This window comes from Petromyzon marinus, chromosome 26 (assembly GCF_048934315.1).
Source record: "Petromyzon marinus isolate PM22_M1 ecotype Great Lakes invasive population chromosome 26, UKy_Petmar_22M1.pri1.0, whole genome shotgun sequence".
Lineage (NCBI taxonomy): Eukaryota > Metazoa > Chordata > Hyperoartia > Petromyzontiformes > Petromyzontidae > Petromyzon > Petromyzon marinus.
Window position 1 is genome coordinate 8647935 of NC_133692.1, and position 23449 is coordinate 8671383.

At 43.1% G+C, this 23449-nt stretch overlaps 1 protein-coding gene across 7 annotated transcripts in view; it reads right to left on the bottom strand.

Moving 5' to 3' along the window:
• The window catches only part of MYO15A (myosin XVA), a 197667-nt gene that overhangs the window by 122071 nt on the left and 52147 nt on the right, over window positions 1–23449 (bottom strand). For all 7 annotated transcript variants that reach the window (XM_076069914.1, XM_076069911.1, XM_076069917.1 and 4 more), the window contains 12 exons: window positions 15057–15139; window positions 13478–13541; window positions 10112–10221; window positions 9063–9137; window positions 7862–7958; window positions 7117–7220; window positions 4891–4954; window positions 3558–3671; window positions 2235–2396; window positions 1880–1993; window positions 1552–1610; window positions 375–498 (listed from right to left, as the gene is read on the bottom strand). In XM_076069914.1, the coding sequence (XP_075926029.1) occupies window positions 375–498; window positions 1552–1610; window positions 1880–1993; window positions 2235–2396; window positions 3558–3671; window positions 4891–4954; window positions 7117–7220; window positions 7862–7958; window positions 9063–9137; window positions 10112–10221; window positions 13478–13541; window positions 15057–15139 (1170 nt within the window). The remainder of the gene's footprint in view (window positions 1–374; window positions 499–1551; window positions 1611–1879; window positions 1994–2234; window positions 2397–3557; window positions 3672–4890; window positions 4955–7116; window positions 7221–7861; window positions 7959–9062; window positions 9138–10111; window positions 10222–13477; window positions 13542–15056; window positions 15140–23449) is intronic.

Sequence of the window (23449 nt, forward strand, 5' to 3'; positions counted from 1 at the left end):
CAGTACCAAAATATGAGAATAGGTTTTCCCCTTTTTTCTGGCAACAAAACAGGTGTTACGATGTTAAAAGACCAAACTGAAACCTTGTACAAGGAATCATGTCTGCATTAACCACAATACTTGTGGTCAGAATGCAAACAAAAATCATTCTCTGATAATATATGCATTGTCTGTGAAACTAATTGGACCAATCAGTTTCAAAGATTGGACCAAACAGCAAATGGTCTAATACCCCGAAGCAGGGCCCTGATTGAAAATTAGTGTTAAGATTCAATGATGGCTTCCTAGGAGAAACAAAACAAAGCATAAGAGCAGTGAAGAGGATGGCTGGCTGGGAAAGACAGTAGTCAGATGCTCTCATGCTGAAATCCGACCTCAAAGCCGTAAATGTCGAGCACGGCGATGGACTTGGCATCCTGCCTGGGGGCCACCAGCAGGTTGATGTGGCTGATGAGCCAGACAAAGAGCTGTGCATACAGGATCTTGGCAATGGCATCTCTGTGAAGGGCAGTGGGGTAGCAACGGAGAAGTGGTTTTGTTATCTTGCGCATACTGCTCATCGTAATCACCGTGAATAAAGGAAACATAAATGTAGAATAAAACGCAGTAATAATACTTCTGAATATAATGTACGTGCGAAATAGTCTAGCCTGAAAAAGAGGATTCAAATCTGAACTTGTGTTGGAGATTATGGTTGGATTAGTTTATGCAATGAGATCAACCAAAATAAATTCACTTTATCAGCTGTTAGCTCAGCTCCATCCTGGGGAAATATTCTTACATAAGAACATGTATATTTGTTTCTATTTCCATACCTGTCAACCCATACGGTTTACCCGTATTCTTATGCAGGGAAATTGAGTTTTCAGGTTCATACGGCATAAAGCCATTTCAATACGGGCAAAACATTTGCTTTATCTATTTGTTGCATGTTTCTCCTTTGTGATGGGACCTTGTAGGATGAACGTTGAGATTGATAAGGGCATGGACATGAAGCACTAAAAAATATTCAGCTTCTCTGATTTTGATAATCGTTTTTTTTTCATTAAGATTTTACATTATATTTCGATTTAAAGCTTTCGTGACTACAAGGATTCATCTTCTTTGGTTCTTTCGGTAAAGTCACGTAGAATGAGAATAAAATAATAAATTGATAAAATAAAATAACACAATAAAATTCTCACGACGTTTCGGCCACAACACAAGCGGCCTTCATCAGGTGAAGGGACGAGACTGTCTGGAGGACAGCGCTCCAGACAGTCTCGTCCCTTCACCTGATGAAGGCCGCTTGTGTTGTGGCCGAAACGTCGTGATAATTTTATTGTGTTATATTATTTTATCAATTTATTTTTTTATTCTCATTCTACGTGACTTTACCGAAAGACCCAAAGAAGATTTTACATTATCTTTAAATGTGGGGTATTTCCAGCTCAATGGTTAAGGCCTTAATTAGGGTAACAAACTTGGGTTTAAAAATATGTCCCCATGATTATAACGCTCCATGGGTGTGAGCTTCCTCGCACACGACTTCCGCACCACGAGTTTAGGTACCTGGCGTCAATCGCACTTTCCACAGACAATGGCGTGTATATCTTCTCCCGCATGGCCTCCTGCAGTTACACACACCCACACTGTTACCAGTGAGCACCTATTAAGGTTAGTACAGCAGACAATAGGATGGTGTGGTTGGAGTAACACAGCATTAGCCACCTTTGACAAAAACATTCCAAACAGACCCCCTTCTAAAAAGGCTACAATTGTTTTTGATAGTTCTACTCAGGCCTGAAGCTCTCGGTCACAACTACGATCATGACTTCGGTATGACTCTTCTTCTGCAATATCACCGCGTGTGTGCCATCGCGCCTGACCCCACGCTCACCGTGACCTTGTAGGTGATGGCCTTTTGAAGGCCCTCCTGGGAGATCTGCAGAAGCTCGGAGACTGACTGGAGCTCACGCACACTCACCACCGATGCCACCTCCTGCCCATCGACCTGCATCAGGTACACCAGAACGCCATCCCATCAGCAAAGCACAACCCACATCGCAAGTGTAGACGAAATGATTTGAGGTCAGTTCATGTGCTGGAGCGAGATGAATTGTGCCAGCACAGGACCGTATTTGGAAGACAGCGGGATAGAGAGGACTTCATCCAGCAATGGAGAGACCTTTAATGGCAGCCCTCCCCCCACCTTGCTAAGCAGACAACCTGGTCCATCTGCTCACTGGGCTCACCTCGTGACAAGCGAAGCAGACGTTACCCAGGTGCAGGATGGAGGAGAGCACCTTGAAGATGGTGGCCTGATCATCAGTGCTGAACGTCAGGATCTCCAGGGCACTCAGGAGTCTTCGGAAGTCCTCCCCATCATGCTTTCCTGGGATCTCACAATTACCACCCTGCAGGACCACCAAATGTCATTCGCCTGTTTGGTCACCTACTAAAAAAAATATAGGTCCATATTCACCTGCAATTGCTGAATATGTTATCCGCACCTCCAATTAGCACGGTTGGTTACGCGTGGTGCGAAATAACTTTAACATACATACATACATTGCCTGTAAAACGTTTCGCTTACCATACCCTGAAGAGCTCAGCTTGCCTGGCTGACTCAGATCATGGAAATGGCCACGAAGAATGTAAATGACCCACCATTGGCACTGAGAACCCTTGGCACTCATCTCTATGGGAGGGTCTGACGCAGTGCTTGAAATTACACATTCCAATGGCAGGGTCGAGTCACTTCACAGGACCACCACTGCTACTGCTGATGATGTGACGATGATGCTACTGCTGAGTTCCCTCCATCAAATGTCGATCATCTCTGCTCACTGTTATTAATAGTTAATGTGATGTTAGTGTGTCTATGTGTGTGTAATGATGTCTGAGGAGCTGTGGTGTGTCAGCGCTCTGCAATACAAATCCGGCAACCGAAATTCGATTCCCGCTCACGGCCAACACCAGTGACGATTATCTTAACCGGTCCTAAGCTTCCCCTAGCTCGACTCAGCCCCAAATGAGTACCTAGTGTCATGTGTAAAACTAAACAATTTACTAAATTATTTTTATTTGACCAGGTAAGGCCCATTAGGGAGACAAAGGCGGCTGGACGGGATGCTGGCCACCCACCCCCTCGTGTACCGTGCCAGCTTTTATCGGTGCTCGCTAACAGCACTTGCCCAAGAAGTATGTTAAAGTTATATGGGGGATCTGTATCTTTGTATGTATATATGTGAGTAGCAGTTCCATAGCCATTTGGGCGACGAACCTGAAAACCTAAGTTCAATTCCCAGCTGCGGCTAACATCAGTGCCAAGTGAAATCTGAACCATATCTCTGCCTTGCAAGAGAACCTGTTACAGGGTAATGTATGCAGTTATAATATTCATGTTTAAGATCAGTAGGTCATTAATGTTAACGATTTTTTTTTATTTTCTTGATCCACACGTAGCCCAGCCCCACCGGTCCCCAATAGCAAAGCTGCCCTTACTGGAGTCCAGAATGAGGTTTTGTGTAAATGGTTGAAGAAGCCTCGTGCTTGTAACCCCAGTGAACACTCACCTGGTTGAGGTAGTAGTAGGTCTCAGGGTCTTGCAAGTAGTACCTCTGCCTCTGTTGCGATGGCAATCCTGCCAGCAGCTCGTAGAATATGTGGTAGTTCCTTTCATTTTTGGCCTAGAGAATGAGTAAAGGTCATATAGGTCATATTAATAATAATAAGACAGATCTTTACCTCAGAGAGTTTTGTCTTAAGTATTTAGATGTAGTTAACGGCACAGTCCTGCTTAGGATGCATGGTCAATGACGATAGCACTTGGACATCTACTATACATCTGTGAAAATTACTGGACATCTATGAAAAAGAGCTTCATAGCTCATCAGATTCCTCCTGGATAAAAAGGATTCTCCGAAACTTCGCTCCTCGTCCTGGGAGCTTCTTCAGGAATTGAATGAAGAATTTAAGTGAGGAAACTCACAGCACGTGGAGTGAAACATTGGACATCGTGACTTAAAGCTTTCGCGACTGCAGGAATTCATATTATTTGGGTCTTTCGGTAAAGTCACGTAGATAGGTTCAAAGAAACTAAGAAAAAATAACAAGAAACTACAACGTTTCGATCGCTTGAGTTGTGATCGAAACGTCGTAGTTTTTTGTTATTTTTTTGTTATTTTCTTTTAACGTATCTACGTGACTTTACCGAAAGACCCGAAGAATTGGACATCGTGCCAAACAACAAGCGGTGCGACCGGAAAACACACCGAAGAGCTGTACAGCATCATTGCAAATAAACCTACTAAGCGGTAGAATTAGATAACACTTAAATTCCACACAGATACTCTTGTAAAATCATTGTATTGTCTCAAAAAATCGACGTGTTGCTCCAGCAGACAGATGTCTAATGCACAGTAATTGCACGAACCAGCACCGCTACTTCCAAGACACTGCCTTAGTGAAGTGCACAGACACTACTGACGTAATACCCTAACTACAAAATTACTCTTCTACACAATTTTGTAGTCGTTAGTGATATGGGTTCAAACATTATTTGGTAATGCTATGTTGGCAGTGGTGTACAAGCAAAATTAACACGCAAAAAAACTTCACCGCACTCGTCAATAACACTGTCGCCTTAATAGGAAAAATAAACGATATGCGACGTATCACAGAACCTCGCATTTATATGCAATTACAAACGGAAAAAAGTCACCAGGCAAATTTTCAAATCACACACAAAGCTAACTGGGCTAAATTAAACACCGTTCTCATTTACGATGGTGACAAAATACTCCTGTTTCTCACATGGGCCTGGCTGTTATATAGGCTCTATCTTGGGGCTGTAAGCAGCTGGGATAGAAGGGCAGTGTGCCAATGCAGCAGCACTTCCAGCATTACCTGAAAGACAATTCTTGACTTCTCGAGTAAATACTGGGAAGTTATGGCACCATTGATCACCCCACTGAAACAAAAGATCACGTGAAGATTAGCGAGTTCACAAGAGGGGTGGGCTGGATTCTGGTTGGTTTACACGCACGATGAAACAATGAGTGTGCAAATGATTTTACACGCGAATCTTAATTTTACGAGAGAAAATAAAAACAATACTTTTGGCATGGCTGCTCGGTCTCCTGTTCAGTTTGCTTGCCACTAAAACAAGCAGCGGTTTGGTAGAACAAACCTTGCTAATTATGGGGGTCATCCTCCGATGTGTTTTCGTGGTGCACCACATGTTGTTTGGCATGCCGTACGGTTAAATCTTGACTTAAAGCTTTCGTGACTGCAGGAATTCACATTATTTAGGACTTTCGGTAAAGTCACGTAGATAGGTTGGAATTAATAATAAAAAAAATAATTATGACGATCCTGATGACGATCGCTTGTGTTGTGATCGAAACGTCGTAGTTTTTTGTTTATCTTATTATTCATTTGAACCTATCTATGTGACTTTACCGAAAGACCCAAAGAATATGCTGTACGGTGTTTCAATCCCAGTAGCAACTGAAGAAGCTCCCAGCACATGGAGCGAAACATCGGACAACATACCGTAGAACACGTGATACAACCCGAAAACACATCGGAGAGCTGTACAACCATCACAGGTAGCACGCTACAAGATGTAACGTGAGCCGTAAGGACCATACAGATTTAAAGGCATCGTGAAGTGTTTGCTAAGGAATCTGCTGAGGATATAAGCTGTGAGCTGGATGTGTTTAGATGAAACAACTTTTTTAAAACATCATGTCTTGCCTTGTTCTCCACTGCTTATCTCAATTGTGCCATTGGCATAATGAGATGAAGACTACATTCAGAACTCTCGCGGGGCAGCGCGTCGCCCCGTGCTGCAGAATGGTCCATGAAATATTTCACAGAACTGCTTCTGAAATGTATTCAAGTGACTCCTTTTCCACACTAGGGGTAGCACTTCCCCACCCACCCTGCTACAGAGATAATTATTTGTCACATGACAGTGAAACCGATATTTGACATTTTCAGCGCTGGAATTTATCCATGTTAAGCGCAGAACCAAATTTAACTGTGAAGTTTTTTTTTATTACATTAGTTGCTAGGCTGAGGCTGAGGCAATCAACTCACTAGACATGAGAAACCTGATTAAGTATGGATGGCTGTCCTGATTTGAACCCAGAATCTCTGTGGTATCAGCTCAGCACTCTCACTCATGAGCCACGTGGCCACTTGAAGATGTTTTAGGGAGAATATTTCTAAGAACTGTCACCGATCATATCACGAAGGCCTATACAGGCATCCAGCATAGAAACAAGCCTGCTCAGAGAGAGACCACCAGATTTACACACTTACTCAGTTCCAAGATCAGTACCAGCAAACATTAAATAATGAATACTGAGACATTTCCAACTTATTCTTACTAAATGTCCCTATAAAGGAGAGACTCTCTATTCGCTTGAAATAATGTTCTCACAAATTACCATCCAAAACAGACCATGCAACATATGACGACGCAAAGACCCATCCAAAAACACAAAGGAGACATCACGGCGATACACTCCACTGCTCCTGACGCGGTTATCTGGCTTGGCCACCTGAATGCGAAATTGTAACTGTTGCTCTACATCAGCCATACGAAAGAAGAAGACCAAGAAAACTCCACATCTCTAAACCCGCAAGTGTCACAGTAACACGATCTCGCACAGCTCCTACCAACCCGAATCTCACTCGAGCCGGAGATATTCTTCCGATGATTCCCATGCTGGAAATCCCCGCGTGCATGCCGTGCATCTTCTACTGTCTTGACATCATGAGGTTTTGAGCTTAACTGATGGTCTGTTCATTCCCATTATAAAACACTGTTATTCCAAGCTTTGTTTGTGGGTATTTATTTAAAGTTAATTGTGATTTTGTTTTTGTTTCAAGGAAGCACAGATTGATGTTATTTTCTGAATTTTGGTGCCACGTATATTAGTGGTAGACCATGTAGTTAGAGATTACTTGTGATTTACACGCATAAATTACATATAGTTGTGACAGCATAAGTATAATCGAGCTGTGCGCGACAATGCATTGTTAATCTTGTACTGCCTGCAATAAAATTACAAGAGAGTAACACGTTGATAACAGGAGAGCTGTATAATTCTGTGGTCTCACTCTTCCATGAAGAGCTGGATGTATTTGCCGAAGCGACTGGAGTTGTCGTTGCGCATGGTTTTGGCGTTTCCAAATGACTCCAGCAGAGGAGTTGCCTCCAAGATCTGTGAACGTACGAAAGGCAGGGAGCGGTAGCAAGCAAGATGCACATTTTTTTTTTAATCCAGTCACAAGGAACACAATGATTAGAGAACATATGCAGGTAAATTACATCATACAAACTGTTGGGAAAAGTAAGTGGGCTTGGATAGGCACGTCGTAAGAATGGACGATGGTCACGAGTAACGACGGAGAGGTATTTATATTCTTAGTTTTTTCGGTAAAGTCACGTTGAAGAGAAACAACAAAATAATAAAATATATATAAAACAATAAAAAATTCTCACGACGTTTCGACCATAACTCAAACGGTCATCTTCAGGTGTGTCGGTTTGCATAAATTTATTTTTAAACGGCGCATTTATTTATTTATAATAAAAAAAAAAACACGTTGGCGTCACGCGCAGCGATTTGAGAGGTAGCCAAGCAATGAACCGTCCGAGAGCACGTCCGCAGACAAGGTCGAGTGACACAATCAGTCGTGTGTGCAGGTGCCGGTTTGGCTGCTGGATAGCAAGCCTCTTGAAATATAGCGATGGCATGGGAAGGCATTAATTCAGCAGTGGATTGCTCATGGATAATGCTGATGATGCTGATGATGATGATGCTGATGATGATGGTGGTATATTGTCTGACACCAGCTGCACCTGCTGGGTGATGTTGTCCTTGCGAGTGTGGTTCAGCGCCGCCACGTAGCGCAGCACCAGCTTGGTGGCCTCCGTCTTGCCCGAGCCGCTTTCTCCGCTGGCGCCCGAATTCACGCACACCGGAACACGATGTTACACGTTCAATAATAATAATGATAATAATAAATAGTCGAGCGCATTTTTACAATTGCACAATTGTTATCCTGCGAGGACATCGTGAAGGCGCTCATGTTGCACGGACAGAGTCTGCAGTCGTTTCACAGTAGGGAGTGATGTTCAGCTATGTGTAATTCCAAATTGAGTAATTTGGAGGTGATTTTTTTCAAATTTGGCAAATGTAAACCATGACGCTGGAACACAATGGCCTGATCTTTTTTTAATGACATCATGGGATCTTTTAGCATCCACTATCAAGCAGATGGTCCATATTTGATGGTTAATACACCTGTAGTAATAACCAGGGGGGCCTGCGGGAAACAAACCACTTGCCAGATTCAAAACCTTTTTGCAACATGCTGCAAACACACTCTCCACTGGGCTATGTGACCGCCCCAGCACGGTAAAGGTGCTCTGGACAGATGTGTTTGTCAATCTATGGGCCACATGATACACCATCACAAAAAAAAGACAACTGATGTAAAAATAACTAATCCAGAGAAGGGTTTGTCAGACTAACAAGGCCGTCAGCGACCAGTGGTAGTTTCACCGTAAAATGTAAAGACTCCAAACGGAGATAAATTCGTCTGGAAGTTAATTATCTAAATGTAGATCATAAGATATGTTGTCTGTGGTCTATTCATGTTTATCATGTCAAGGGGGGGGGGGTTAACATCAACTTTACAGAAACCACTGTGGTTTGGCAATTTCACACAGAATTTACTGGGTAGAAGCTAACTATCACAATGATGTGTTTGGAAGCATTCTGCATTTGTAGGGATCGGTATTAGTGTAGACAAAGAAATGGGGATGAAAAGACAACCATCAAAGATATTGTGAACGTTTTCGAACACCAACTTTATGTTATAATCGCGGTACTTATTAAATGCACGAGCTATGCAGAGTATTTGAAATGAAAAATATCAATCCAATTCAGAAAAAATTGTGAAAGCTGACATGCAGTGTGAGTTGAGCTTTCAACGCAAGGTTCACATAAAGCTGTACTCTAGTGGGACTTTTGTGCTTAATACATGAGCACACCTACCTTATTAAAATGCACTGATTTTCTTTGGCATCAACCATCTTCATGTAGGCTGCATTTGCAATAGAAAAGAGATGGCTGGAGAGAGAGAAAAACAGGAATCGTATTACCAGCATTAACACGGTAAACTTACGTGGAAAAGGGACACTACATTTACATGCTTGAGTCACATAAATGTTAATATTATGTGTTTGTCTAAACGTGCATGTAATTAGTAGCTGAATTTGGTGTTTGTCAAACCATCCCTTGTGCATTTTTCCAGCCTTCATAGGTGCTCGTTAACAGCAACTGTGTTTTCAGTCCATATGGCTAAAGGGAGACTCCTTTCCGTGTCTGGTTTTGCTTGAGTGTATACTTACCCAACTTTAAAACAAGGCTCAAAATATATTACGCACAGGTCATTGACTAATCTGACATGACACAACTATTTGATGTCTTTCATACAGATCTCGAGGCACCATGGATTTTAAAAAAATACCATTCATATTGTTTTTGGTCGTTATTGTCCAACCTTTTTTTAATTTCCATAAATAAATGGAGATGTTTATCGGAGGGATACAAATAAAGAACATTTATACCTGTGGCAGTTTTTTTTTTAAGGTGGACTGAGATCAAAATGAAAAGGTACATCGCCTTGTTCCTCCTTGTTGTTGAAGTGAGAAATAAATTTAAAAAATGGACCACTCTGTATGTTAAGTGAAGTGATTAAGGATTTGCATTTATAGGCCACTTTAAATAAATGCCTCAGCTACTCAAGAGCACCTTAAATCACATCTCATCTCAAGCTTGAGTGTCCTGCGGCAGTCTCACCAAGGGGACCCCGGTGGCAGCCATCACTGTGAGCCATGAGGTTCAGGCAACACCGGCCAGATTGTGGGCCTCAGTCTACCAGTAGGAGGCAATGTTGCTATCCGGCTTCCCAATTAAGTATTTGTGAGTAATCTATCTAATTTGACAAATTTTTACAGATAATGCTTGCGAAAAGTTGAAAGGCAGGCACCAAATTTAGGAATGCCATTACAAGGTACGGAGCCTGGGCATGCGATTCTCACGGCGGATTATCCCCCATCGCCTTTCCCTCGTACAGCAGCACCACCTCCGAGCTGTAGATGTCGTACATACGGTACGGGTTCAGGGACAGCAGGATGCTCCCAATGTACGTCTGTGGAGGAGGTAAAACGCGCGGGTTACGAGGCTCGTGTCAACAGGTTCACGCTCAGCACCTCTGGGCAATCACCCACAGTGTGACCTGCGGTGACCAATCTCAAAACAACGGATCACGTAACTACTCCGACTGTCCGCTTTGATCGTTTGCAGGCAGCATTTCAGATATTAATTAGGCTACTCCAGAAACCTTCCGCGGGTTCACCTACCAATCTCGACATAAATATATATAAATAACTTCTCACCATGCGTAGAAGGAGCACATTTGTCAATGTGCCAGTTTGCACAGGTTTGACGAAACTAATTTTCTGCCACCAATCAACATAAATCATAATTCCTGTGGCAAAATTGCCAAAACTGCCATCTATTATATGTAAATTGATATTCCCATTCAAATACTACACTGTTGTGGCATAATAGATCGTTTGAAATATAACATCAAAACTAATTAAATTAAAACTATTAATCATGATGGCTACCCAAATTTGCCCTAAAACAATACATGAGTTATCCCCTGGTTACGTGTTCCCCTGGTTAAATACTGTACAGGTTATTTACTGATTGACTCCTACATAATAAATACAAGTTTAAATAGTAGAGCATTACGTCAATTTACAACAATAAGAAAAATTTCAGAATCCTACATTGAAGTAATCTGGAACATTAATTGTACTGTATTGGCCCAATTAAAGCACTGATAAATGTCTTCTTTGGTTCTTTCGGTAAAGTCACGTAGAATGAGAATAAAATAATAAATTGATAAAATAAAATAACACAATAATATTCTCACGACGTTTCGGCCACAACACAAGCGGCCTTCATCAGGTGAAGGGAGCGAGACTGTCTGGTAGGACAGCGCTGGAGTGAGAGAGCCACGTTCAGATCACGGCTTTTAAGCTTAGAGTCGCGGCATCTCTTCAGAAAGGTGAGAGACTCGATTAGTTGAGCCTTCTTATCCCGAAGTCTGTTGAATGATCTTAAGGATGTGTTAAATCGAAATTTAACCGCCTCTACGGGGAGGGATTCCACACATCCTTAAGATCATTCAACAGACTTCGGGATTTAACCGCCTCTACGGGGAGGGATTCCACACATCCTTAAGATCATTCAACAGACTTCGGGATAAGAAGGCTCAACTAATCGAGTCTCTCACCTTTCTGAAGAGATGCCGCGACTCTAAGCTTAAAAGCCGTGATCTGAACGTGGCTCTCTCACTCCAGCGCTGTCCTACCAGACAGTCTCGCTCCCTTCACCTGATGAAGGCCGCTTGTGTTGTGGCCGAAACGTCGTGAGAATATTATTGTGTTATTTTATTTTATCAATTTATTATTTTATTCTCATTCTACGTGACTTTACCGAAAGAACCAAAGAAGATGAATCATTGCAGTCACGAAAGCTTTAAATCGAATTTTACACTGATAAATGTGTTGCTTTTCGTTTTAAAGTTTTCGTGACTGCAGGGATTCATATTCTTGGTTCTTTCGGTAAAGTCACGTAGAAGGGAAATAATGAAATAATAAAAATAAAACAATAACATTCTCACGACGTTTCGATTGCAACACAAGCAATCATCATCTGATGCAGCACAAGCAATCATCATCTGATGATGATTGCTTGTGTTGCAATCGAAACGTCGTGAGATTTGTATTTTTATATTTTTATTATTTTGCTAGCTGTACTACACAGCTTCGCCCGGGACTTGGATCCACCATGCCCGGCCGCCTTTGTCTCCCCAGTGGCGATGTTCACACACCACAACAGTTACTTGTTTGAGGCTGAGTCGATCTAGGGGAGGCCCAGGACCGGTTAAAATAATCGTCATCGGTGGTGGCCGTGAGCGGGAATCGAACTCGGGTGGCCGGGTTCGTAGCGCGGCGCGCTAACCACGACACTACAATGCGTTACGCTGCCACATGCGCGGGTCACGTGACAGATTTGACGTCACAGCTCACTTGCCGTGCAAAAAATAAATGCATTATTGAGCTCCCCCCCTCCCCCCCCCAAAAAGTGTATTTTTATAATTTTAGTATGGTGTACAGTCTGGAAAGTACCCACATGGCAAATTTCCAGTTTGTTGCATGTCGGGAAGTACGCTAAACATTTTGAACAGACACACATTCACAACTTTGCCTTTTATATATATGGAGATTATTTCCCTTCTACGCGACTTCACCGAAAGAACCAAGAATGTGTTGCTTCTTGTGCGATTTTTTTTTTTTAAATGTGCCGCAAATAGCCAAGGTGACGAGTGTAATAACAGCAGCACGCAACGGATGGTGGAACATGCCTGCCTGTAATCCATCACTTTGGAGGTGAGGTAGATGGATCACGCAGACATCATCGTGGTTACGAGACACCTACCTACCTACCTGCAGAGCGATGCGATGTATTTGTAGAAGCAAGAACGGCAAGTAGGATGCTGACCTACTGCAGCTGTGAAGGTTTTGTGCGCTATTCCCTCTCGTAGGCACACATCATTTGTTTGGAAATAAATATTTATATTCCATAAAATCAGCAAAGACAATTATTACGTGCAAAACAGACAATATGATTATCATGGACATTCATATTGCACGATTTATCTAAGTATTATCACAACAGGGCTACCCTAGTTTATTCTGGGTGCTACAGTTTCCTCCTATAGGCAAAATGCTAATTTGATTTTAAAAAACTCTCCTGAGAAAGTCTTGAAACTCAGTGGGACTATCCTGGGAAAAATACATACAGGAAAACCTTGGACTGCGAGCATAATTCGTTCCGGAAACGTGCTTGTAATCCAAAGCACTCGTATATCAAAGGACTCGTATATCAGTTGTGATCACGTGATGCTCGACAGACAAAGCGTATACGTACTGCTCGTATTGCAAGACCTCGCTCATTTATCAAATTAAAATTAATTTAAACATTTTGCTCGTCTTGCAAAACACTCGCAGACCAAGTTACTCGCAATCCAAAGTTTTACTGTATTTTGATTTATGATAAAATGCCTTGACCTTTCATCCACTGACTGCCTTTCCAGAAATCCATAACTCCTAAACCTTTGGACCTATTAAAATCTTGACCCCTCCAACTCACCCAATAGCCTCTTAACATTGAACTCTCAGACCCACAGAGCTCTAACCTATAACATCAATGTGAACCCCCCCCCCCCCCCAGCCACCCCCCCCCCCCCCCAATAAATAAATGAAAACGCACAGAAAATCAGAAGAAAAGTAATGGAGGTGATTTCATTGTAAATATTCAAAAGCACTCACATAGATGTGCTCGCTGTCGTATCGCTTCTTGAGGTTCAGCAGGATCGCTCCTTCGTGCAGGTCGCTGCATCACACACGGAAGTCGGTTGTTCACAAGGATGAGCTACTCCATTTATTGATTACAGCTCCTGTGTCTGTTCTATGTTTTATTAATTGCTCATGTCATGTCGTGCCAACGGCCGAGAGAAGACAATCTAAGTTGACTTCCCATTTGGTGTCGACTTATTAATTTCACCTGGCATTGGTAATATGGAGGTTTGTTTTACGTCTCTCCTTATTTGACCATGAAAGTCTAGGCAATCAGCTTTAAATAGAGTATAGTACGGTGATCAGCTTTAAATAGAGTACGGTAATCAGCCAATGAGTTTAGTTCTAGATTTGAAGTTTTCGTGACTGCAATGATCCATACTCTTTGGTTCTTTAGGTAAAGTCACGTAGGTAAAAAAGAATAATAAATACATAAAATTACATTAAATTAAAAATAATCAGAGATACCGACATCTGATGAAGGAAGCTTGTGTTGCCTCCGAATCGTCGTAATTTGATTCTTTTATTTTATTTATTATTATTTTTTACCTATGTGACTTTACCTAAAGAACCAAAGAGTATGGATCATTGCAGTCACGAAAACTTCAAATCTAGAATTAACCACCTCTACGGGGAGGAATCCCACTTATCTGTTAAAGTTTTTAATAGACAACAAGACAAGAAGTCACAGCTCATCGAGACGCTAGCCTTCCTCAAGAGATGCCGACACCTGATGAAGGAAGCTTGTGTTGCCTCCGAAACGTCGTGATTGTATTTCCATTTTATTTATTTATTATTATTTTACCTACGCGACTTTACCTAAAGTTTAGTTTCAGGGTAGAAGCAACCTGGGCAATTGAATGCTTTGATTTTGGGCCCCAATCTATCGAATTCCTTGGGTTTTATTTCTTAAGACAATGCCTCCTCTAACTTAACCACTATTTATTACTCTTACTACATGGCTGAATTAGTACTGTGCTGAGCCCCCTTTTAACCAACCCTCTGCCTCCTGCCATTCCTATCCCCACCAACCCATCTTGCTCAGAATTCTGCCTTCATCTTGCCTACCAAAGCCAAAATTTGGCATCAACAATGTCTTTACAAACACCTATAATGGCTTGGTTCTGCCTAATAAGTCTAAAATGTCATCTGGTACATAAGTCATGGAAATGTAATGCGTTGTAATGCATTTGCCAGTGCTTATTACATGCGAACGTTGCACATTTACATTCTAGGCTGCCTCTGTAATTGTGCGGTCCAATCCGTGTGTGCTCACCATGCCCACAAAGCCTCTGTGCCACCCTAAACAAACCCTACCCCTCTCTCTCCACTCTCGCACAGATGACCCAAGCCAAACAGATCACTTACACAGGTTAGTAAATTTAGGCAAGAGACCATGACCCACTCAAGCCTACCAAGACTGAGAAAAAGCAATTGTTAGGGCACGAATTGCTCCTAAACATTGTCGATTTTCTTTTTTCCCTTTTCTGGATCATCATCACACATATCATCAAACAGAGCATCATCACACAGCATCATCAGCATCCCTTACTCCAGCTGGGTGAGATCCTCTATCCCCACCTCCCCACCCGGATCCCGTGCTCGCAGGGTGCCTGGGTCCATGATGGAGTAAAGCTGGGGGCAGAAAGAGGGGCACACACACAAAGACAAATCCAGCATATTCCCGGCAAGTGCGTGGCTCATTGAGCAGTGCAGATTCACAAAGAGATGGACCACAGGAAGGGGATCTACACAGCAACAATGAATGGTACAAACACATAATTGACCTACAGTGTATTTACTTTGGGATTTATGCTAATAACCATTATATATATGAAGCAGGGTGGAAACCAGACGAAACTTTATTTTTGTGGGACATGCTAATTTGGAGATGACAACATTTGCCAGTGAACACAATGCCCAAGGACCAAAAACCACCATGGCAGAGCAGATAAAATAATTACGCTATTTTTTTAGCTTAACACAGTGGTGGGAATATACATTGGTCATACGAGTTCCGTCCTTTCAGATTTCTGTGTTGTTTTATAAATATATCGGTGAAAAATAAGTCGATTATACACCATCCCCCAATCCACCAACCCCCATCTCGTAATGCTCCGCTAAATCATGCCTCCAAAGCGCACACAGCACCAGGCAACCTGAATCACCCTAGAGGAGGCACAGAATAGGAGCTTCTGATGTTTTCAGGTCACAACATTTACAGCACAGTGAGCAAACAACTGCACCACTACTCCTCACAAAAAACAAATATCCCCCGTATAGCCTGTAACATATTGTTGGGGCAAGTGCTGTTAGCGAGCACCACTCCTCACATACATACACACACACACAAAGAGCAAAGGCATTGGTTGAGCATGTACAACTCTGTCAATCCACTGAAGGATGAAGGCTTCCCCATGCCATGTAAGTCATACAGGTTATTTTGACCTTGCTTCACCACATTGGTGAGTGCAGGTTGAAGAAGAGGGAGGCCCAAGACCGGATGAGATATCTCTTGCCACCCATGTATGCGATGGCTGGCAATCAAACTCAGGTAGACGGATTCATAGGGGCCGTCCATAAATGACGTCACGCGATTTTGTACGATTTTTGACCCCCCCCCCCCTTTCATCGCACGGCGTCACAAAAAGTCAGACCCCCCCTCAAATATGACGTCACAAAGCTCTGCCCCCCCTCCCCCAAAAAATAAAACATGCTTCATGCTTCAAATCGCTTTAAACTATTGTCATTGTAGTGCGTATTTAATGTGGCGCTGCACTCTGATGTTGTAGGAGAAAACATTTATTAAAAAGTCTATTTAATTAAGTAGAACGTGTCTATATTTATTTGAAGTTGCGCATTTTCATGTGACGTCACGTTTCTCAAACCCCCCCATCGTCACAAATGTCTGACCCCCCCCCCCATAGGTGCGTGACGTCATTTATGGACGGCCCCATAGTGCAATGTGCTGACCACTATGCCACCGCTCCAAATCCTGGATTTTATACACATGCAAAACTTCCACCACTCACTCAGACCCTTTAACAGGTAACAGTACTACGGAAGTAAATGACAAGTATGATGATCGTGCTTTGTGTGCTGCTGGTAATGTGGCATGGAGCAGTCTACCCACTGACATTAGACTCGTATCAACACTAGAGTATTTCAAGAGACAATTAAAGACACGCATGTTTTACCATCTCTCTTCATTTTGTATACCACCCTTAAGGTGTAGTTGTCGTGGTATGGTGCCAATCAACTCATCATCATACCCACCACTTATCTGACCATGAAGACTTTTCTGTAGGAATGATCTGTCACTTAAATTCCAATTGGTAACAATAGACTGCTGAGTCTGTAGTTTGAGAGCCCCGTCTGGAGGCATGTCACTTTTGGCTGGGTGTCATTGCATGACCGAAAAAGAGATGCCGCTTTGGCATGAGGCCCAGCCAGATCCTTATTGCGTGATACTCACGTCAGGAGCACCTCAGCGTTACATCACATCACAGCCTTGTTCAGGGCATCATGCATGGCTCCCTCAATTATTCAGCATTGACAAGCAGACCCTATTTTATGGACGAAATGTAATCCGAGGGCACCGTATTACGGCAAAGCAGGGAAACAAGTAACACAGCAAACCCTCCCCTACTCCCCCACCAACCGTGCATCACACTCACACACAAACGAGCTGTGTAGCAAAAAAAAAACAGATTGATCGTTATTTGTAAATGTTTTAAAGGGGACATCCCTCGCTTTGAAAGTGTTTATCAAAAATATTAAGTCCTGCGCGTTAAAACCCGTGCCGTATTTTAAAAATGGAGGCATCATTTAGAACAACTGTTCCAGGACGTGAATGAGAGCTTCGTCCTTGTTACTCGCAGGGTAGGGCAGTACTACTATACATCTAAATATGTTTCGTCCATCCAAGCTATTGGGCTTTTCATACCAATATTATCCAGCAATGTGTAGTTTGTAGCTGCTATCTAAATTAATTGGTAATTCATATAAATTGTAATTACAATTCCATCAAAATAAATTGAGCAAAATGTAAACCAACTGACAGCAGCAGTGAAACAGTGATAGACAACTGTGAACCTGTTTCGTCCTAATTGTCAATTACTCCATCACTGCTGCTGTTAAGAAAAGTGGTCTTAGGCAGCAGAGGTTGCTTAAATTTACGGAAACGTCACCTTATATATATTTTACCCTTTTGAGGCAACGTTATTGACGAATATATTAAGATTTGTGTTCATTGTGTTTGTGAACCTCTGCGAATACAGCATCACCAAACAATAAAAAACCCCATATCAACAATGACGACAAAACTGTGTAGAAGAGTAGCTTTACTCTGTTTTTTTTCGGTAAAGTCACGTAGAAAGAGAAAATAATCAATTAAATAATAGCATACGACGTTTCGATTGCAACACAAGCAATCATCATCAGGTACGAATGAATGAGAAAAAACCGAGTAAACTTAGCAATATAATGCAATACAACACAGAGAGTCGGCTAACATAACAGTCAACACCCTATAGTAATAGGTTTTACCCTTTTAACTGGCACAAAAACTGACACCTTTATTCAAGGCATCATGTTTGCAATAACCACAACACAAGCAGTCAAAATGCAAACAAAAGAGACGCCTTTTGGCGTCTTCTGGTCCAACACCAATGGAGACTAGGCTCTAAGAAAAGCTGTCTCGGGTGTGGACCAATCAAATTCAAGGACTGCATATTATTATCAGAGTTTTCTCTTTTGTTTGCATTTTGACTGCTTATGTTGTGGTTATTGCAAACATGATGCCTTGAATAAAGGTGTCAGTTTTTGTGCCAGTTAAAATGGTAAAAACCTATTACTATATCTTGTTACTAGCAAAGGAGGTCTCAATGTAAAAGTCAACACCCTACCTGGTGGATTATGTTCTTCCAAAGATTGCTCTCTCTTAAATTTAGCAATATTTGGAAGAACGTAATCAACCAGGTGGGGTGTTGACTGTTATGTTAGCCGACTCTCTGTGTCGTATTGCATTATAATGCTAAGTTTACTAGGTTTGTTTTCTCTTTCATTTGTACCTGATGACGATTGCTTGTGTTGCAATTGAAATGTCGTATGCTATTATTGAATTTATTATTGTCTCTTTCTACGTGACTTTACCGAAAGAACCAAAGAGTCATTCCTGCAGTCACGAAAGAGCCAAAACAGTAATTTTGCAAAGCCTGATGTCAGAAGTACTGGTGCACCTCTGTGAAGCAGTATCTCGGATGTAGAGGTGGTGGTTTGTGCAAACATGCACTTTTGTGTTATTTGTTCTCCAAGCCTCAGCAGAGATACAAGAGATATATATGCACCATTATACGTGCTCGATATTTTCGAAGTTACAAGGCAGCGTTGGTTAACGGCAATGGTGTCCTGGTGTTTTCGGCATCCGTTTCTGTACCACTGCCAACACAGTCCCTGGACCACTAAAATATAAGTGAGCGATTTATTCAGAAGAAAGGTAGAAGAGAGAGAGATGTTTTCAAATAGAGACGAGGGAGAAGAGATGTGTATTTTAGAAAAGACTCATGACCAAGATAGGGTCAAAGTTCAATGCAAAATCCAACTACCTCATCAGAGAAGTAGTCCTTCTCTGTGTGCTTCTCTCTCTCCTGGGTAACTCGTCTTCGGCGGCTGGAGGGCCGCTGGATACTCGCCGAGTACGAAGGCTTGCGGTCACGATACACGGTCCACTTGGCCAGGTTATCCGACGTGTTACCCGGCAGCCCCGTGTCCCCAAAGTTGCTGTAGCGATCGTCGCCGCTGCCGCTTGCCGGAGCCCGAGCCCAGTGTGTGTGCACGTCCGCGCTGATGAGTTCCTGCTGCATTCGGCCACTTTGTCGGGTTCGGTTCGCTCGGGGCATCGCGAAAGAATTCCCGCCACCCCTCACGTTAAAGTCATCATCGTCCTCCTCCTCCTCCTCCGCGTCATCTCCCTCGCTCCAGCTCTCAACCCATCCGCCGTCTTCATCCTCCTCTCTGAAGCGCTCCATCCTAGAGCTCGTGTGATAGCCACTGTGCTTACTTTGCCCTGGCCGGAAGCTCCCTGGGTGATGCCTTCTCCTTTCTCTTTCACGCTGCGATTTGCCGTATTGCTCCATATCGATCCTCTGCCTTGCAGAGGACACCGATCTGTAACTTCCCTGATGGTGGTGGTACCTCATTCGCTCATCTTCTTCAAAGTCGCCATATGGGTACTCATCATCGAGGTGTTTAGGCATTGTTGAGTGTGACCTGCGGCTACCGGACCTTGTTCTCCTGTCGTCCTCCTTGAGATACTCGTCTTGGTCTTGGGAGTAGACGTTTCGCATCATAGAACTCAATACAAACTTCCCAGAATTAGATCTAGATCCACTATCAGGCACCAAATGTCTACCACTGCCCCTGTGCTTACGTCCAGACCCCAGACACTTCACTCCAGCATAGTTTCTCATCTCTGCCCAGGGCAGGGGGCCCTCTAGCTGTGCCTTGGCTGACTTCTTCCTGAAAATCCCAATTGTTTTAGAAACCTTACCGAGATTCATTTTGCCTTTTTTCTTCGTTGAAACTCTCTTGGTCATTGCTCCCAAAAACTGGCCCATCACAGAGGTTCTATTCATGACCCAGCTCTTCAGCTTACCCTTCTTTGTGCTTGGCTTCTTGCCAATCACCAACATCTGCGCTGTCTTGGCTCTTTTGGCAAATTTGCCAAATTTCTTGTCCGGAGGTTTCTGCGTCTCAGCTGCCAGTTTATTGGAGTTTATGACCATTTTCTGGGCTGTTCTTGTCTGCCGGACTAGCCTGCTTAACCTGCCAAACATCCCAGACCTTTTCTTTTTTTGCTTTAAGGAAGATGTCAACTTCTGTGCCGCTCTGGTTTTCCGTGCAAACAAGCCAAACTTTCCAGAAGTTTTGGTTTTAACTTTACTTGCCTCTCTGCCTTTTGATGTAGCAAAAGCAAATTTGGCAGCCTTCGCTTTGGCGGCAAACTGACCTGCAGTTTTGTTCTTGTGACCTGGTTTTGCCGCAGATTCCAAGTTCACTGCTAATCTGGCCTTTGACGCAAATGCACGGTGAGCTGTTGCACCAACCTTCGTTTCCTCCTCATCCTGATCTCTGGTTTTTCCATTGCTCTGCTCTTCGCTGTCATCCTCGCTCTCATCTTCACTGTCATCTTCCGTGTTGCCATCTGGGTGCCCTGCCGGCGGCCTCCTGCGCCCTAAGCTGATTAGAAATCTGAACGTCCTCATGATGGGGTTGACCCAGCCGGATCTCTTGACAACCTTGCCTTTGACATTCTTGGTCAACTGCATGCCCACAATGGCCTTGGAGGCACCTTTGAGATTACGCGCTGGAGCCCTGTCACTCTTTGAAGGTGGCTCATTGTCGTCATCATCCTCATCATCATCCGTAGAAGAGGACTCGCTGCTGCTATTGCTGCCTGTGTCCTTGTTGGAGACACCCTGTAGCTTCTCTTCCTGCTCACTCCCTTCCTTCTCGCTGTCCTCACTTTCGCTCTGGACAGACTCAACTTTATTTAACTTTGTGGGTACATTTTTACCTCCCCTCCTAACATCACTTCTCACATTTTTTCCATTCCCCACCTCACTGTTGCCCCCACGGCCTTTGTTAGGTCTACCAACCTCTGCTTTCCCATCTCTTTTGTCTTCTCTTTTAAGAGGCTTTCCTTTGTCACCTTTCTTTGCAGGAGGGTCGGTACGGCTTTTGGCGGCCTCTTCTACAGGAGCCGTATCTGCTTTCCCTTTATTGCGATTTTCTCTGCCCTTCTTTTCTGGAGGTCCCTTGCCATCGCCTTTCACTTCTGGTTTTCCGGGAACTTTGCTTTCTGCTTTTTTCTTTTCCTTAGCGTTACTTTCCTTCTGTCTCTCCTTGGCCTCATCTGTCGCCTTCCCCTTGGCCCTGCCGGCCTCCTGGGAGTCAGCTGCCTGCTTGTTTCCTCTCCGTTTCGCATCAGCCTTCTTGGCCGGCATGGTGTTTATGCCTCCAACTCAACTTGAGCCAATTAAATATTAAGGAACATGTGTATTTTAAGTACGCCCAGCTATTCAGGTGACCGCAGATGCATTGTTTCTACTTTAGTGTCTATTCCCTTCGTTATCCTGAAAGCCCAAGCGTGGTCCCTTAATCTTCAAATGAGACACACGTGAAATATACAAAACTATTTGAATTTTAAATTAAACACATTTCTCATATATGTACAGTGTATGAGCCTGTTAAGAATAAATACGGTATATAATGTGCACAATAATTTACTAGAAACCCAAAAAATATGTGTTTCATAGATGAGTATGCGTACATTAATTTTCATGAAAAGTCTGACTCACTTTTGTTACACATAGTCTGTGGTGACTTTAAAAACTGTTGTTACACGACATCCTACTGCAGCTGCGAAATAACTAAACCTTGACATGAGTCTACCGTTCAACTAAAAACAAAACAGCTGTATCTTTCAAACACCGCAAATCCAAAAACGCATTTGTTTTAAGACCTACTGTACACGTCGATGATTTCCTCATGCAGCTTTCGCATTTCTCTTGCATATTCCATGATGTATTTTATTCTGGTCCCACGTTGTCACACGGCACTAATTACAATCCATCAGAGTTTCACAAAGGTTGATTTCAGCTGAGAGGGGAAAAAATACAAACAGCGAAACACGCAATTTTCTACCAAATTCCGCATTAGAAATAAATGAAAGCAAAATCCATGCTGCTGCTGAAGATTTGAGCTGAGATCCGGTAATCGTAAAAAAAAAGGTTGGTCGTATCTTCCTTTCCTCTCTCGCGCTGCAACTCGCTGGGTGCCCTGAGACCGTTCTTTCTGGCGCCGTTCTGCGGACCAGCGAGGAGGCCCTCTCGCTCCCCACCTCGAGCCGTGCGGTGCGCAACATCCTGTAACTTTAGTCGGGATTCATCCCCGCCCGTTAATAATGCACACTCCGCAAAGCAGCGGGAGTGTGCATCGACCAGGCACAAAGAGCGCGGCAGTGATGTGTCACACAAACAAATTATCTTAATGAACGATCAATCAGGCTTCATCTCCTTTTTTTTTTGCGCCGTGCGCTCGTTGCGGAGGTCTCGATAAGAGAGAGGGATCTCTGCCCTGTGTTTTTTTCTTTTTTTACACGGATTGACACGGACGTGGGTGGTCTCACGCGGCGAATGCTGGTGAAATGGCGTGTGAAGAGAATGTTTTGCAAAGCGGCCCTTCTTCAAAGCAGAAGAAGAAGGTATACTATTGTAACTTATCTACCAGAGCATGTTGCAATATGATGCTTGGAAAATACTGTTAATTCAAAAAAGTTAACAAAACGGAAAAGTATTTTCAACCAAGGTCACTGGTTTGGTTCTATCCCTTGGCTTGGCAAAGTTGCAGCAAGGGGAAAAGTTTCTTAAATCCTCCTGCCTCCATCCACCCAGCGCAATAACTGGTGCCACAATTAGTTAATCGGCGGGCCGCCTGTGGCGGGGTAAAGTGTGGGGACTGCCATCCCTTCCGAGCTGTTTGATCCGTGTGTAAGAGCAGCTTGCATACCCCCTGCAGTGGGGCTCTCTAGAGCCCCCCCCCCGCTAGTGAGCTCCTTCTGCACACAGTGGCATGAGCGAGCAATTGGAGGGCTGCACTTTTACATTTTTTATAAATGTTCGTCAGAAGATGTTATGTAATAAATGTTCATTCGAGGCTAGTAATAATATATATGTAAAAAAAAACATTTTACAATAAAAAGACAAAATAATTAGGGGTACATCAAATAGGACTTTTTTTTACTCTCGTGTCAAATATATTTTGGAATCCCGTGAAGTCAACTGCGAAGGCTGGATAGTATTTTTTTTACCATATTTATTCAATAAACTAGCAAGTAACAACTGTAGGGAAACACAAAAAGACACACACAGCCACGGAGAAATG